Source organism: Diadema antillarum, unplaced genomic scaffold, assembly GCF_040938485.1.
Source record: "Diadema antillarum isolate AM-2024a unplaced genomic scaffold, OU_Dant_1.0 seq00000079_RagTag, whole genome shotgun sequence".
Lineage (NCBI taxonomy): Eukaryota > Metazoa > Echinodermata > Echinoidea > Diadematoida > Diadematidae > Diadema > Diadema antillarum.
In genome coordinates this window covers 1,646,456-1,665,052 of record NW_027271172.1, presented here as the reverse complement: position 1 = coordinate 1,665,052, position 18,597 = coordinate 1,646,456, and the positions used below count along the sequence as shown (strand labels likewise).

The following is an 18,597-nucleotide window of genomic DNA, read 5'->3' as shown; positions in this document are numbered from 1 at the left end:
TACACATATTCTGTTCTGTTCTGTTCTGTTCTGTTCTGTTCTGTTCTGTTCTGTTATCATCAAATCTCTATGCACTTTTTGTGTCAAAATATTGTATGCTCTCTTCCATGTTAGAAATCCTACCCTGTGCATCCAACCCATGTCAGAATGGAGCAACCTGTTTTGATCAGAATGGTGGAAGTAGCTACGTCTGTCTATGTCCTGCGGGATTTGAGGGAACCAATTGTGAATCTGGTACTGCAAGCTTTCCATTTATTTTCTGTTTCCATCTTGTTATCATGTACTTATTGGTTTCAGTAAATGGTAAATTTATATCAAACACATGCTGATCAGTTATCCTACATTTTTATACAAGTCATCTTCCAAGATTTATGTGCATTACTCAGTCTAATTTCACTATTTTGCTGATTCCTGAATTAATCCATAATCATATTTTGACTTCATAGTAGTACCTCATGCTTTCATGGTTATCATAGCATGTCTTTCTGTTTCCTACTATTTCATATCTTCAGCTGTCACAAGTGGTAGTTTCATACAATATTTCTCTGTCTTGTACTCTTCCTTAATACATTTTGCCCAATCTTTTATACCAGAAATCCTCCCCTGTGCGTCCGACCCCTGTCAGAATGGAGCAACCTGTTTTGATCAGAATGGTGGCAGTAGCTATGTATGTCTGTGTCCTGCTGGATTTGAAGGAACCAACTGTGAAACTGGTACTTTGCCTTCTATTGTTTCTTCGAGTTGCATTATTTGCTTGTAGGGTTGAGAACTTTGACTCTGTCAAGTGCGTAATGTTTCGTTGCTGATTTCAAATCTATCTATTAGTTACCTTTCGTGTTCAATTCTACACCATAGTCTGTGAACATCTCTCCTATATTTCATTGATTAAACAAATCATTTCCTAATTGTTTATAAATCACAATATCCTTCATTTGTATGTCACATTCTCCATATCTCTGGTATCGTCTATCAATGTTAGAAATTCTACCCTGTGCGTCTGACCCATGTCAGAATGGAGCAACCTGTTTTGATCAGAATGGTGGCAGTAGCTATGTCTGCCTCTGTGCTGCTGGATTTGAAGGAACCAACTGTGAATCTGGTACTTTTCTTTCACTGTTTTTCATTTAAAATCATTGCTAGGTATATAACTTTACATGACTTGTTTGTACTGCTTATTTCTTCGTTATTACTGCAGTTTCCTCTGTAATACTACATGTAACTACATGTACATAATGTACAGCCTCTGTACCTGATCGTGTAATCTCCATCTATATTAATATGTGTGTATCTTACATGATTCTGATATACATTTATTCTCATTGATATCTACATCAAACATTTCATATATTTTTGTGTTTGTCTCTCTTTATGTATGTCTGTTTCATCAGAAATCCTTCCCTGTGTCTCTGACCCATGTCAAAATGGAGCAACCTGTTTTGATCAGAATGGTGGCAGTGGATATGTGTGCCTCTGTGCTCCTGGTTTTGAAGGAACCAATTGTGAATCTGGTACATTCATTTTACTGGGGTTTTTTATTTTAAATATTTAGAGTTTTTCCTCACTGTTAAATTTGTTTTTCACTTTGTCACACTCAAAATTCCCAAGACTCTCTCTCCTGTGTACAATTAATCTCCTAATCCATAAGTGAAAGTATGATTGGCAAACTAATCTTCAGAATCCAAACTGCAGTCAATTTTATATCTATTTAAATGCAAGCACACTTGAGAAAAGAAGATTTCATGTCATCTACAGCATCCATCCTATCAAGAAGAATCAGACATTTGTCGGAGTCTGCAATGTGCCAGCAACCCAAGTCTTGGTCCTCTCTCAACAATGTTATCTTCATGTCTGAAATCGTAATGAGTCAATAATTGGGTAATGTGTGGAAATCTGCAATGCTAATGCTCCTCATGATACTTTGTAAATGAGGGAACCACTGAACTTACAGGTCTGTATTCACAAAGGTGGTTTGAATCAAAACCATGGTCACTTTTAGTCCATGGACTTAAATAAGCATGAAATACACTGAATGTATGTAGGCATACCATTGACATGTGTGTATCAACGCACAGTTAGTGGTTGGATGTCTCTTAGCATATAGTATGCAATCTGTCACAAGCATTTATGCAGAAAAAATTTGCACAAATCCTAGACTCAATTGAGACAGCCTTTGTGAATACAGGCCATAATGTCAAATCAAACAATGCCAGCATTTGCCAGTATGGGTTGATAACTTCCATCTGCTGTCACCCACAGCATCACCATCGTGTGACAGCGACCCCTGTCTGAATGGAGCAACCTGTTTCTCCAACACAAACTCCAGCAGCTACGTCTGCCTCTGTGCCACCGGCTTCACTGGAGCGAACTGTGAAAACGGTAATTTGCAAAAGCTGCATCTTGTAGAGAGGATTTAGCACTTTTTAAATTTGTTACTGTAATAAAGATTTTCATGCGTTAAAATGCTGTTACAATTGTGTGTGATACAATGTAGGTTCATGCATACATTGTATGTAATGCCCATTCTTCTTTGATAATGTATCTGTCTTTATTGTGACTAATTGCCCATAAAGTGTACTGTAGGTGTGCACTATCACACTGTGGCACAAATTATCTTGACCTGTATTTTTGTATGTTTGTATTTCTCTTTAGATGCAATGCTTGTTTTCACACTTTGATGCACCATCCACCTCTTATGAATTTTCCATGAGTCAGGATGCAAGAAAAATTATTGCTGCATGAGATATACAGTATCCACCGTATGACATTCTATCAGGCATCGATGATGAAAAAGCACACACAGTTTTAACTTGAATGAGACTAATTCTTGATTAACACTATCAGAATTAGATGTGATTACTCTATACATCGGGGTGTTCCAATACACTTGTCTATTTTTACATGTCAAACATACTGATGACCTGGCATGTGTCTCTTTCAACCCTACAGAGCTGTCAGTATGTGAGAGCAGCCCGTGTCAGAACAATGCGATATGTTTTGAACACACTGACGGAAACTCCTATCACTGCCTGTGTCCCACTGGATTTGAGGGCAAGAACTGTGAAACCAACACAGGTATTATGCAATATGTGATTGAAGAATGCCACTTTAGTCCAATACACTACAGTGTATGTTGTTAAAATGCTGTGCAGTGGGATATTTCTGCTTTTCACAGCAAAGGCACTGAAAGTATGACATACATGTACGTTAAGCTTTTTTTCATATGAAATAAAGACTACTGTAGTTCATGTTCTTCTGCCAAACCATGCTTCATAGAGTTACATTTGTCCATCCACTACATCTGTGCACACACAATAAGTGTTCATTAATGAATTACTTTCAGTAGAAAACAGAAATACATTTTGTAGGGTTATTTTTCAATTTATATATACAAGCTGTGAAGACGAGTGTTAGAAAATATACTGGCTTGCATTATATAATGCACTCATTGAGTTCAAAAGTTCCACTTGTGTGTACAATGATTTTATTTGTCTATGTGATATTTAGTACATGTATATAGTTTGAGTTTGTTGCAGGAATTGATGAACTTTAAATCACAGCATTTCAGCATGTCTGTGTGAACATTAGTGATCTATTAGCAATTAGCTTTGGAGCAAAGGTACAATAGTCTTGATTTGCATGAAACGGTGTGTGCCTATCATTTGCACGCATTACCAACCTCAAACCAGACAGTTTGTAATACAAGATATGCCACATTCTCCAACAGTTACACTTGCCTGTGACAGCAGCCCATGCCAAAACGGAGCCACGTGCTTTGAGAGTGGACAGATGCAGTCCTACGTCTGCCTTTGTCCAGAGGGCTTTGAGGGCACCAATTGTGAAAATGGTATGAGATCTGGCGTTATTTTAGTCCCTGCTTCTGATTTAATTCATTCATGTCCATTGTGTCATCTGCGAATACCGTGATGGGGTAGATGGAGACAGTGGATACGTGTGCGCATTTCCATCTGCCTTGCTGGCTTTGAGGGAACCAGCTATGGATCCAGTATGTCCCTTGCTGTGCTTGTTTTTTTCTGTGGAATCCAAGCTCACACCATACTATTTGACATCAAGCTTGTTCATTTGATTCTAGGAATGCTGTATGAATTCACAACACCACAAATTTCTGCACAGTTTTCACACTTCTGTTGCTCTTATCACTTCTATATCTTGAAGACCGGTTACATGTAGTTTGCTTTAGTATTCTTCCCATCTTGTTTTAGATGAATAACACTCTTTTACATAGATTGAGGTGTCAATCTCTATCTTGAAATGCTGATTTGTCTTAGATGTTATTGCATCTTATTTCTGTCTCACCTTTCTTTAATCTTCTGCACACCAGAAATCCTTACCTGTGCCTCCAACCTCTGTGAGAACGGAGCAACTTGCTTTGATCTCAGTGGTGGCAGTGGCTATGTCTGTGTCTGTCCTGCTGGCTTTCATGGAAGAAACTGTCAAAATGGTACTCTTCTCTTGCACTTGGTCCTGAAGTTATTTTTTACATTGACTAAAAATAGTTAATTAACTCTGATACTATATGTGACCATATAGCTGAAAATCAGCAATAAGTCACTAGTTACGATTTTCCATTAATATACCAAAGTGTGTCATATGGATTGCCCAACTCAGAATTTTTAAAGTTTGTTCTTTACCCAGTAGAGTAATCTTTTCCCTTCCTATTGCCAAATTTAGCAGCTTGAAACAAAACCGAAATCAAGATATTAGAGTTTTTTCTGGGCTATATTTTCTTTGCATTGGTGCTGCTTTCACTAGGAAATAGAAACTTTTCATTGATACTTCAGCACAGCATACAACGTACCTGGGGCCTGTTACATAAAAGTTACTATTATGGTAACTTTGCCATCCAATGGTAACTCCCATGGAATTCTTGATTTTGATTGGCTGTTGAGTATAGTTACCATTGGATGGCAAAGTTACCATAAAAGTAACTTTTATGCAACAGGCCCAAGGTGTTTAATGACCTTATCTTTATAACACCTCTTTATAGCACCTCTTTCACTTATTTCAGTCACCTTTTAAATGGGTTAGGATGGTCTAATTTTAACAAGTTACACATCAATTTTAAAACTTAGAGCTTACTCTTTAAACTTCATAAAAAATTGGAAACTCATTGTGGCCTACAGTCTTTCTTGTTGGTTTTGAGCTTGACATTCACTTGTAGTGTACTTCGTTTCCATTACCACTCTTTGATTAATAACATCAAGATTTCAAGGGGTATCTTGCATGCCCCTTTATATCTAGTTTTGTGTGAGTAGCTTGACTATGCCTTCTTTCAGAGTTTGTTTGTTTGTTTTTTTCCTGTATGACTCAACATCTTCTTTTTCCTGTCTTTCAATTTCTTTTTTTTAAATCCTTATGTATCACTCCTCCCTTTTATTTCAATAGAAATCTTTGCTTGTGCCTCTGACCCCTGTCTGAATGGAGCAACCTGTTTTGAAAGCAGTGGTGGCAGTGGCTATGTCTGTCTTTGTGCTGCTGGATTTGAAGGAACAAATTGTGAATCTGGTACTTCCTTCTTCTTACTTGTTTTCTTCTTTTTCACTTTTATTATCATATGACTTCATTATGTCTTTCTGTGTAGCTTAAATTTTTACTGCCTTTACTGCTATGTTTCCTTTCTCCTGTGTATCATCTATCCTTTATTTTCTAAACTTCTATTGCCTATATCTTCTTGTCTATATCAGAAATCCTTGCCTGTGCCTCCGACCCCTGCCTGAATGGAGCAACCTGTTTTGAAAGCAATGGTGGCAGTAGCTATGTCTGTCTTTGTCCTGCTGGATATGAAGGAACAAACTGTGAATCTGGTACTTCCTTCTTCTTACTTGTTTTCTTCTTTTTCACTTTTATCATCATATGACTTCATTATGTCTTTCTGTGTAGCTTAAATTTTTACTGCCTTTACTGCTATGTTTCCTTTCTCCTGTGTATCATCTATCCTTTATTTTTTAAACTTCTATTGCCTATATCTTCTTGTCTATATCAGAAATCCTTGCCTGTGCCTCCGACCCCTGCCAGAATGGAGCAACCTGTTTTGAAAGCAATGGTGGCAGTGGATATGTCTGTCTCTGCCCTGCTGGATTTGAAGGAACAAACTGTCAAAATGGTACTCTTCTTTTGACATTTTTGTGCTGATATACTCTTCTAGGAAGTTGGCAGCAACATGGATGAAATCTGACCATGTGACTCCTTCTTGAGGGTGCTTGATATTAAATTTTGTTCTTGGCGTTTTGATTCGAACAAGAAATACACATTATGTAAAGTGTGCAGCTTCACTCTGCCTATCTGACTTTTACTTCATATTGTCTACATCCTTTAGTTTTTTTCTTCTAATCTTTTCCACTTCTGCTCTCTTCTGTTGTATTTCCTCTTCTTCTTCTCCTTTTTTTTTCACCAGAAATATTTGCCTGTGCTTCCAACCCGTGCCAAAATGGAGCAACCTGCTTTGAGCACAACGGTGGCAATGGTTATGCCTGCCTCTGTCCTGCAGGATATGAAGGAACCAATTGTGAATCCAGTACGTCTCTTTCATGAACACACAAATAGTTTGTTTGTTTGTTTGTTTGCAGAGACTGTTTGTCAGTCTCAAAGTCTGTTTGTTTGTATTTACGTGTATCTGTGGGATTTTATATCTATCCAAAGCTATGTATCTCCTTAACCATACTATATTTTACTCTCCTTTGTTCATGTAATCATGACTCATGTATTGTGCCATCTCTGTTCTATCATTTGTGACTAAAGAGCTCCTGGCCTGTGCCTCCGACCCATGTCAGAATGGAGCAACCTGTTTTGATCACAATGGTGGCAGTGGATATGTCTGTCTCTGCCCTCCTGGATTTGAAGGAACAAACTGTGAATCTGGTACTTTCCCTTCCACTGCTCATTTTTGTCTGTTTCATTTTAATACCAGATTGTGACTCGATTAATGTCTATGTGTGTAAGAGAACTTCTCAACCAAGCAACTGCCGAAATGGTATATTTTGTTTAATCTAAGCTAAATATTTCATTTTATCCTTATTTGCCTGCTAGATTTGAAGAGACCAGTTATAAAGTTTGAATTTGTCTCTGCTTGTATTTTTCTCTCCTGGCTCAAGAAATTTCAGTATATCATGACCCCCACCCTCCCTCCCCCCCCCCCCCCCCCAAAAAAAAAAAGAGAAGATAGTAATAATAATGAATAGTAACAGCTTTAGATAAGCAAGTGAGGTGTTACTGAATGCTTCAACAAATAATGGTCTGTTATCTTGAATATCCAGTGTGGAATGCTTATCTTTATGATGGGATTCTACAGGAACGTACTGTACACTGTCATTAAAACACACTCGGGATATATTACATTGTATCTACTTCATGTGCAGGCAAATTTTAACAAATTATAAGCACACTCTTGACATGAGGGTAATTATGATAATGATATCAAAACTTTCTTTATCATAAAGAATAATTATACAGCACTTTATCTTTGGTGCCCATTTTGTAACAGCACAGTTTCAGGTGGTGCATATCTGGAAACAAAAACTAGAAGATTGAATATTGCTGTAACATTCAGAGATTGATACTGAATATGATGAAGTGAAAGAGTCACATAATTTTATCATATGCATGTTTAGACAAAAGGAATGCCAGATACAATGTACATGTAGGTTTTGAAAGTCCCCAGTGGGCTATTCCTGATGTTGCAGTGCATCTTATAATTATTTCCCATAAACAGCTTTTATGTTTTCCAAACAGATTGTTTGAAAACTGATGGAGTACATAATATCAGTGTATCACATATACATATAAAATATCCTTCTGTGTGTATATTATTACAGTTGTACATCTTTATTATACCAAATCATTGTTTCTAATTCATCTTGATTATAGTAACTCTGTGACATCCACAGCCATACATGTAATAAGTTATTTCATATTTTCACATGAAACATGCCTATTTTACATCTACTGTATGTATGTTCTGTGCTGTGTGTTGTATTTTGTTAGAAATCCTCCCCTGTGCCTCTGACCCATGTCAGAATGGAGCAACCTGTTTTGATCAGAATGGAGGCAGTGGATATGTCTGTCTTTGTCCTGCTGGCTTTGAAGGAAATAACTGTCAAAATGGTACTTGTCTCTAAAATTCTCCTTTTTTCTGTAATTTTTGTTTGGTTTTGTGATGACTTTTTAAGGCTGTATGACTCTTGAATGAATTACTCTTTTTCAGTCATTTCATTTCATTTCATTTCAGTCTTTATTGTCCATTTCATGGATATTTGTTTTGTTCACATGCTTTTTACAAAACAGACAAATATACAATACACAATAACATTGACAACATTCACAAGACATTTTTTTTTTCAATATTATTGCATGTGTTTGAGATGTCATGATGCACAATCTGTTTTGAGCAGAGTATTAGCAATAGCATCAGTTATGATTTTTCTCTGTCCAGGATTTGCAGAACCCAACCATAAATTTAGTGAATATATTTAAATTTATTTCTCAACTCAACAGGATTACACAAGGTCATTCCTTATCCAGCACTTCATCAAAATTTGTAAATAATTCATTTAATAGAAAAAAAAAACAATTTTTCTTTCTTTCCAAATATTTCAAAAATATGCAAAAACAATGCTGTATTCTTTTTCTCTAAGTGTGCCTTGTGCCTCCAACCCATGTAATAATGGAACCACCTGTTCCAAAAGCAGCGATAGGGGCGTTTATGTCTGTCTTTGTCCTTAATGATTTGAAAGAACCAAACATGAATTTTGTGTGTTCCATAACTGTAATCATGTACAGCTGTACTTCTTCTTTATTTTCTTTATTCAATATATGCTCAATACACCTATTCCAAATCAAGATGTGTTTTCTTCAAAATATTGTCCCCTTTTATCAAACCTCAGATTTTTTTTTTTTTGCCTTGATTGACTAATACTATAACTTCACATGGCAAACTGTATCTTTTTCCTATTTTACTTTAAATGCTTTACTTATTTATAGTTTGTGATCTCAAGTTTTTACATTGTATCTCTTCTCTATTTTACTTCACACTCTGTCTTGCATAAGAAATCCTTGCCTGTGTCTCCAACCCCTGTCTGAATGGAGCAACCTGTTTTGAAAGCAATGGTGGCAGTGGATATGTCTGTCTTTGTCCTGCTGGATTTGAAGGAAATAACTGTCAAAATGGTACTCTTCTTTCATAATCATTTATAAACCATTGATTAATTTGGACTTCGAGTTTATGTCAGTGTTGGTGTCTGTTTAGATTTTGAAATCTCTCTGACTTTCAAGCAGTGCTTCTTACAATTTACTTTGTTAACTTGCCTCAAAACTTTAAAAACCTTTTCACTAAGAGTTTTTCCAGTCTTGCTTGTATGCTATAACTCCTTTATCACTAAGTTTTCATTTCAGCATACACCAATTTCCTATTTTCATTGATTGTCCGAGCACTTATGCTCTCCTTTCCATAATTACTTTGATGATGTGTGTGTTCATTAATACTTGTGCTTTAGTCTTTGCTAATTTAGCAATTTAGCTGTAGCACATTTGTGCCAGATGTGTCCTTGAATTTCTTTCTAAATCTTGATAGAAATGCTCTTCAAAATATTATCCCCTTTTATCAAACTTCTGAATGCTTTTTTGTTTTATTTACTAATACAGTACATTTCAGGGTAACTTCACCTAGCCAATGTAACTGTTTCCTACAATATTTACTTCAAAGCTTTTACCTATTTAGAGTTTGTGATCTCAAGTTTCTATCTCTTTCTGATACAATGTATCTCTATTTTACTTTAATATTTGTCTTGCATAAGAAATCCTTGCCTGTGCCTCCAACCCCTGCCTGAATGGAGCAACCTGTTTTGAAAGTAATGGTGGCAGTGGATATGTCTGTCTTTGTCCTGCTGGCTTTCAAGGAACAAACTGTCAAAATGGTACTCTTCTTCCATGTTTATTTCATAAACCTTTGATTGATTTGGACTTCAGGTCTGTCAGTGTTAGTGTCTCTTTAGATTTTGAAATCTCTCTGACTTTCAGCCAATGCCTCTTACTTTCTTAACTTGCCTCAAAACTTAAAAAATCTTTTTTCACTAAGTATATTTCCAGTCGTGCTTGTATTCTATAACTCCTTTATCACTAAGTTTTCATTTCAACATACACCAGTTTCCTATTTTCATTGATTACATGTACCTGAGCACTTACAATGTGTATGCTCTCCTTTCCATAATTACTTTGATGATGATGCGTGTGTTCATGAAGACATAGTTTTTGCCAGTTCAGCCATCTAACTGTAGCACAATTGTGCCAGATGTGTCCTTGAATTTCTTTCTAAATCTTTGTAGAGATGTAATCATTACATTGACACCTCCTGTACATGTATATCATATATCTACTCTGAAGATGTAAACTGACAATCATTTCTTTTATATTCATTCTTTGATCTGTATTCAAACAGGCAAATCATAGTGTTTCTTCTTCCTGCCTTCTCTCTTTCTGTTTTTTCTTTTAGTTTCGTAGCTCTCATATACAATTGTAGATAGTAAATGCTCTTAATTTTGCTTCTTCTTTTTTTCAGTCTAAAACTTGATTTGGTGTGTACCCTTTCTCTGTCTTCATTAGAAATTGCCGCCTGTGTTTCTGACCCATGTCAGAATGGAGCAACTTGCTTTGAGCACAGTGGCGGCAGTGGCTATGTCTGTCTCTGTCCTTTTGGATTCCAAGGAACCAACTGTGAAATTGGTTTGTTCCTTTCTAAACCCTACATGTATTTTAACTCTTATTCTGAAACATTTAACACCTTCCTATATCCAGCCTGTAGAGAAGCATTGTTTCAAGCATTTCTCGTAAATCTTGTCTTCCTTTCTGAGATCAGCGGATAAGGTTTACTGTTGCATTTTTACAAATTATTTCACAATATATTAGTTACGTTCAGACAGTGATCCGTAATCTCGAGGATAGCTATCTTCGACGATAGGCTCGGACACCCTAACATTGAGACATACACATGTAATTAATCACTTGATGAAGCTTACAAATTGTATCTTTGAAGGTGCAAGTGTAGCTATCCTCGTGGTTAGGCTCACTACTCACTGTTTGTTCACAGAGTCTCTGTCAATCTCAAAGTACTAAGTATATAGTACATAATATCAGTGTATCCCATATACACATATAAGACAACCTTCTGTCTGTTTGTGTATATTATTACATCTTTATTATGCCAAATCAATGTTTCTGATTCATCTCGATTATAGTACAACTTTAACTATGAGACGTCCACAGCCATACAGGTCATGTGATTTCATACTTTCTGATTAGACATGCCTATTTTACATCTACTGTATGTACATGTTCTGTGCTGTGTGTTGTATTTTGTTAGAAACCCTTGCCTGTGCTTCTGACCCATGTCAGAATGGAGCAACCTGCTTTGATCACAATGGTGGCAGTGGATATGTCTGTCTTTGTCCTGCTGGATTTGAAGGAAATAACTGTCAAAATGGTACTTGTCTCTAAAATTCTCCTTTTCTTTGTAATTTTAATTTTCTGTTATGTTGTGGATTTTTAAGGCCATATGACTCTTTAAGTGAATTACTCTTTGTCCAGTATCATTGCAAGTGTTTGGGATGCCACAATGGAGCAGTCTGTTATCAATTAATATTAGCAATAGCATCAGTTATGTCTTCCTCAGTCCTGGATTTGCAGAACCCAACCAAAAATTTAGTGAATACATTTAAATTGATTTCTCAACTCCACAGCTTTACACATTCTTTAACAAGTACTTTATCAAAATTTGTAAATAATTTTTTCCAAAAAAATATATATTAAAGGGATAGTACAGTTTTGGTGGAGATGAGAATTGGGCTTTTAACTTTTTGCGAGATACCAAGAAAACAGTTATGATATAGTACGGAACATACCATTTTAGGAGAAATTCAAAGTTTATTTGATGAAAATCGGGTTTGGAATGACTGAAACATCCAAAAACAAAGTAAAACAAAGCGATCGTAATAAAGTGTGGGTCCCACACTTTATTAGAATCGCTCTTTTTTGGATATCGCAGCCATTTCAAAACCAATTTTCATCAAATAAACATTGAATTCCTCATAGAATTATATGCTCTTTCATATCTCAGAAGAGGTTTCTCATTATCTCACCTAAAAATGTTAGAAACCTGAAATTACGTCTCAACCAAAACTATACGATCCCTTTAACCTTTCTGACTATTTCAAAACTATGCAAAACACTGCTGTGTTCTTTTTATCACAGTGTGCCCTGTGACGTTGTGTCCTTGACTTTCTTTCTAAATCTTTATAGAAATGTAATCATTACAACTGTACATTGACACCCTCTGTATATCATACTTCTACTCTGAAGATGAACACAGATAATCATTTCTTACATGTTCATTCTTTGATCTGTATTCAAACAGGCAAATCAGAATGTTTCTCTTTCCCTCCTCACTTTCTGTGGTTTTTTTTTTCCTTTTAGTTTCATAGCTCTCATATACAAATGTAGATATTAATTGCTCATGATTTTTTTTTCCCTTTTCAGTCTAAAACTTAATTTGGTGTGTACCCTTTCTCTGTCTTCATTAGAAATTGCCGCCTGTGTTTCTGACCCATGTCAGAATGGAGCAACGTGCTTTGAGCACAGTGGCGGCAGTGGCTATGTCTGTCTCTGTCCTTTTGGATTCCAAGGAACCAACTGTGAAATTGGTTTGTTCCTTTCTTAACTCCACATGTATTCTAACTCTTATGCTCTGAAGCATTTAACACCTCCATGATTGACATCTTCCTGTATCCAACCTGTAAAGAAGCTTCATTTAGAGCATTTCTTGTAAATCTTGTCTTCCTTTCTGAGATCAGCAGATAAGGTTTACTTTGGTATCTTTACAAATTATTTCACAATGTATTAGTTACGTGCAGGTGGTGATCCATAAAATCAAGAATATGTTGTAGCTATCTTTGAGGATATAAGCTCTGGCCCCCTAGCTACTATGTGTACTCATACAACGAAGCTTATCATTGAAGGAAGCTATCCTTGAGGGTTGGCTAACTTCCCCCTTTAACTATGAGCAAGTCACACTCGATGATAAGACCACAGAACTGGGAGTTTCATGGTGACCCCAGAACTAACGAGGTTGTAATATTGTATTTTTTGACTCCATTCAAACAAAGTACAGTCGTAGTGTATTTATGTTTTGGAGGTTGACCCAAAAGAAGAGGAAAATGCGGGATGGGCGAGGGGGGCTGAGTTCATGGAGAGGCAACACTTGTCTACAAGTTCCTATCAGCGAGTTCTGTCTACATCATGATGCTTAACTACGAATGGGGACCCCCTGTGGCTCGTTAATAGAGCACTAACCCTGAGATATCTCATGGATAGACTCTGTATCTTCGACTTAACTTGAAGTTAGCTATCAACAAATGCATCCACATGATGCCTAACTACGTGCTTATCCTTGGAGATACAATTATAGCTATCCTCGAGGTTAAGGATCACCATTTGAATGTAACTAATGTCTCTAAGAGAAATGACATCAAGTTACAACTGTATTTGTCACTCTGTTTTGCATTTTTATTAATTGTGAGTGACATAGTTTTGTGATACCAGCATTGAAACTTTCTCTTCTGTTATCTACAATTGAATTTAATTTTGTGTGTTTGTGTGTATTTTTTGTTTAGAAACCCTTGCTTGTGCATCTGACCCCTGTCAGAATGGAGCAACCTGTTTTGATCACAATGGTGGCAGTGGATATGTGTGTCTCTGTCCTGCTGGATATGGAGGAACCAATTGTGAAACTGGTATCTAACATTGTTTCTTCTTTGTATGTCTGTTGCATTACAGTTTTATCTTATCATGATGTAATCAAATCAGTACTTGATAGTTACAGAATACATGCCATACCATCAGGGTCTTTTTATCAATTTCCCATTATCTCATGTAGCATCTATACATTGTTCAACTGTCTTCTTTGCATTTCACCAAATTTCCTCCATCAGTGCAATATTTATGACAGTCCAAACTAAAGTCTCTTCTATTGATAATCTGTCACATAAGTTATACCTATCATGTACATTCATTCACATCTTTCACCTCAGAAATCCTACCCTGTGCCTCCAACCCATGTCAAAATGGCGCAACCTGTTTTGATCACAATGGTGGCAGTAGTTATGTCTGCCTCTGTCCTTCAGGTTATGAGGGAACCAACTGTGAATCTGGTACACTTTCATTCTTTTTTTGTCTCCACAACTGCATGCCATTTCTTTCTTGGTACAATACACAATTTATCTGATCTATCATAGTGTAGAGATTGTTTGCTAGATGTCGATAGTTTTCTACTTCTGTAGACACTATAGTGGTGATGCACAGTATGTCTCTTATCTGTGTCTGTGTCTACACATGTTGTCATTTTAATCCCTTCATTTTTATTTTTTTTTTTTTTGCCATCTGCATATTGTGGTACATCTCACCAAATAATTCATGGCTGTTTGTGAAGGTAACCCATGTCTGAATTGAGTAACATGATTATTAACCCATTGAGGACGAGTCCTGAGTATACTTGGGCAGGTGTCTATGGGAAATACGTGTTGTACATGTAGCAAGATCAGTCCATCCTCAATGGGTTAAAGTTATCACAGTTGTGGTAGTGGTTGTGCTTCTGCCCTGTCAGTTGTAAGGATGCCAAGTCTAAATTGCAGACTGCGTCTCCTTGCCACCCAGTCTTGTGTGTTTTAACAATGGTGTGTCGCTGTTAACACTGACAGTTTTCATTCATTGTTTCTGCATGGTGAAAATTAATGAATCTCTTGAAAAAGCATACAAATTTAATTTATCATTTATAATGATGTAGTCATCAAAATGTAGATATCAAGCTTCTCCGCTAATTCTTTAAAGTTGATGTTAGGAGGCTCGTACCAAGTGGTAATACCTGTACTTTGTCATCATTGTGTACTGAACCTATTTGTGACTTGGTAACAGAAGAAACAAATTTGATACTTTCCATTTTACATGGGCTGTATGCGGTACATCAATTTCTCATAATATATGGTAGTGTTTTCAAGTGAGCCGAATGAAAGATGCAATGTGTATGAGCATATTGAGTTGTGGGCTTAATACCTGCCCCCCCCCCCCCCCCGGCTCAAGGTAGTATTTGCATATTAGATCATGTTTCACAAGGTCAGAGCAAATCATACCATGCTCACTTGGACCATACAAGCTGCAGAGAATGAACCCAGGGAATACTTATTCACTGTCATGTGTGTGTCACATGTGTTTCATACTCACAGCATAACCTCAATTGAGCTACAATTGTATGTTACTGTAAAGTGCTCTTTAGAATCATGTGGCTGACTGATTATGATTGCTCAACCTATCTATTTTAGGCACTGTGTGGTAATGGGCCCTGAAACATCTTAAACAGTGTGTAATGCAGTGTCATCACCCTTCATACCTTTATACCAACCACATTAACGAGTGTAAGCAAGTAATGTCTTGCTAACTTCTAGTTCAGCATTGTAAATCAGAAAATTTTGTATCAGCAAAAAAAAAAAACAACACCATGGATACATAATTCTACTACTTGTCATCTCTGTGCTTCATCACCTTAGTGTATAGTGTAGTAAATAAAAGTTCATAGTCAAAAGAAGTAAAAAGCAAATAGTCTAGATGCATGAATGTTTCTAGTTGTGCACTCTCATTAGAATATTGCTCCATGCATGTTTGCAGTTTATATCATCTTGTATGTAGATTGTAGATAAATGGTAGTATCATAACATAAGTTTCATCGTGTGTATATAAACTGAAGTATTCAGTGTGCCTTGAGAATTCTGCAGAGTGGATTTAGTGCACATTGGCTTTGTAGTACTGCTATTGTTATCATTATTTCCAATCCATAACGGTGCTGAATGGTATAGCTGTGCAAGGTAGTCGTGTTAGAAGATTAATCCATGACGTTGCAACTTTCTGTCAAACCCACGCCAGAGGTGGACAGATGTTCATCCCGCCCATGTCTCAATGGAGCCACATGTGTCAATCAGAATGATGGTTCCATAACATGCCAATGCCCGAGAGGTTACACTGGAAGACTGTGTGAGGGCGATATCAATGAATGCGCAAGCACTCCCTGCCTTAACGGGGGAGCGTGCCTGGACGGAGTTGGCGAGTACCGCTGCCTTTGTATCTTTGGTTGGTATGGCGATCGCTGCCAGGTGGAGCTGGATGAGTGCTCTGCGTCTCCGTGCCAGAACGGCGGCACCTGCATCGACTTGATTGGAGATTTCTCCTGCAAGTGCCCGCCTGGCTGGGCGGGCAGGTTTTGCCAGACGCAACTTCTCGAATGCAACAGCCAGCCGTGTCTGAATGGCGCCACGTGTATTGACTTGACTGGTGGTTACGAGTGTGTGTGTCCCACCGGATATAGTGGCACTCACTGCGAAAATGTGACAGTGGCCGCCTGCCAAAGCCACCCATGCATGAATGGTGCAACGTGCGTCGAATCAGCCGACACCTACGCTTGCATTTGCTCACACGGATTCACGGGAGCCAACTGCGAGACTGAAATAACCAACTGTGCCGATAATCCTTGTCTGAATGGGGCTGTGTGCCAAGATACCTCCGATGGCTTTCGTTGTGTCTGCAGCTTAGCATACACTGGAATCTTCTGTGAAATTGGTATCTCAAACATTCATGTGTTCATCTTGCATCCAAAAGAAAGGAAAAATGAATAGATTAATGATATTCATGAGATATGTGACCATGGGGTTTTCAAGTGATAGCAGACTTACTTTTAGAGCAAATTTTGTAGAGTTTTATAAAATCATAGAACCTCACATCATGACCATTACTACATATATGCATGTATTAATTCATATGTAGTTTATGCAAGAAAAGCTTTGCAAAGCACTCTTATTCACTAACTGCATCTTCATTATTCCATACTCTGTTTCATTGCACATATAGAACACAAGTAGCATGAATGTTCATGTGTATATACGACTGTATTTGTGTATTTTTTGTGGGGTAGATTACCTGCATGCACATTTGACCCTCACTGAAAATGGTTCATATGTTGCTTTTGTTTGGACTATATGTTAGTTGAGCTATATGTGTCCTTTCAGTTGCAGTTTGTTTGTGCTTTCAAGCCCACTCCCCCCCCCCCCCCCCCTCCCCACACTCCCTTAGTGATACATGATGCAGGCATAGTGAAAGGATCTCAATAGCGTGTACATGAATATCATTAATATATGTACAGTATCCTGACATGAAGTACATTGTAGGTCTTTTAAGACAATTCAAGAGTGATTGAATGTCGGATGTAGAACACCAGTGATGGAATGAGAAAGACAGGTTTGTTACTTTTCAAAAGATAAATTATCGATTCCCCACCTTGTAGATGATGTACACTGCATTTGTGTGGCAAGAGGCATTATTTTTGTGAGTTTTCAAGTTCGTTCATATCGGTCCATTTGCAAAATTCACAAAAATAAAATCACAGGAAAGGATACTGCATAAACAGTATAGAAATGTGGTGTAATCATTCCTACAAACCATGCTCGCAGAATTACCGAGCAGAAAGTTAAATGAAGTTTTCTTAGGTACTCAATCCTCCAAAAACTTTAGTGGGTCAGTGTTTTGATACCCTACAAAAGGAAGTTAGAATTGAAGGCAGCTTTTGTAGGCATACACCTATATGTAGTTGCGTAGATGGTTTCAAAATTGAGTGAGGTTAGAGTTGCAGTCACTCTTAATACACAAATGAATAGTAGTATTGAATCATTAATGATAATACAATAACTTTTTCAGAATGATTATGGATAATGTTAAGATTGGACCATAATAATAGTGTATCACATTTGATTGTTCAAAGATAGTTTTACACAATAGATATTAAAAGTTCTTCGGTTACTCTCGCGATTCACTTCATTTCATTTCCTTGTGCTCAGTGCAATTATTCTGGGAAAATGTTTGCCACGGTAACTGTTTCCAATGAAAGCAGAATGAGCTGCTGGCTGTAGAATGTACTTCATTGAAATGAAGCATTCTACAAGTTTAAAAAAAAATTGCAGAGTGCTGGAAAGTCCTAAAATCTGTGCATCCGAAATTTAATTGCTCTCTGCTGCTGTTCCTGTAAATTGCAAATAAAATTTGACCCTAAGTAAGAGCCATATACTGTATCATTATGTCATGGGATGTGATGTCTCGCCTAACCTTAATTGCATATAAATGATACATGTATATATATTTCACACTTACAACACCTCAGGGGGCTTTCACTCAGGGCTTTGTTAGAGTTGCAGAGTGGCGTACCGAGTATACCAAAATAGGCCACATATACTCATTAAAAATAAAAAATTGAAGGAAACAAGTGATTGCCAAAATGAGATTAAGAATTCTTTTTTGAAACTTATTGGATCCAGCCTCACAAGATTTTTTGGCATAGGGAAGTACCGGTATGCTATTGCATAACTATTGGCATACAGTATCGTAGTGTTGTATACTACTGCATAGGCATGGTGTACAGTAGCATAGTGATTTGTACAGTGTATACATGTACTTTCGTAAATTTCTATGTCCTTTGCTCTCTGCCAAAAGAACGGGGGTATGTGA

General features: G+C 37.1%; 1 protein-coding gene across 1 annotated transcript in view; it reads left to right on the top strand.

The window, feature by feature from the left end:
• The window catches only part of LOC139726079 (uncharacterized), a 217,931-nt gene that overhangs the window by 75,093 nt on the left and 124,241 nt on the right, over window positions 1-18,597 (top strand). The window contains 11 exon segments of the mRNA XM_071637162.1: window positions 2,947-3,072; window positions 3,725-3,844; window positions 5,404-5,523; window positions 5,703-5,822; window positions 6,002-6,121; window positions 6,413-6,532; window positions 6,757-6,876; window positions 7,999-8,118; window positions 11,369-11,488; window positions 12,585-12,704; window positions 14,091-14,210. Coding sequence (XP_071493263.1) covers window positions 2,947-3,072; window positions 3,725-3,844; window positions 5,404-5,523; window positions 5,703-5,822; window positions 6,002-6,121; window positions 6,413-6,532; window positions 6,757-6,876; window positions 7,999-8,118; window positions 11,369-11,488; window positions 12,585-12,704; window positions 14,091-14,210 — 1,326 coding nt within the window.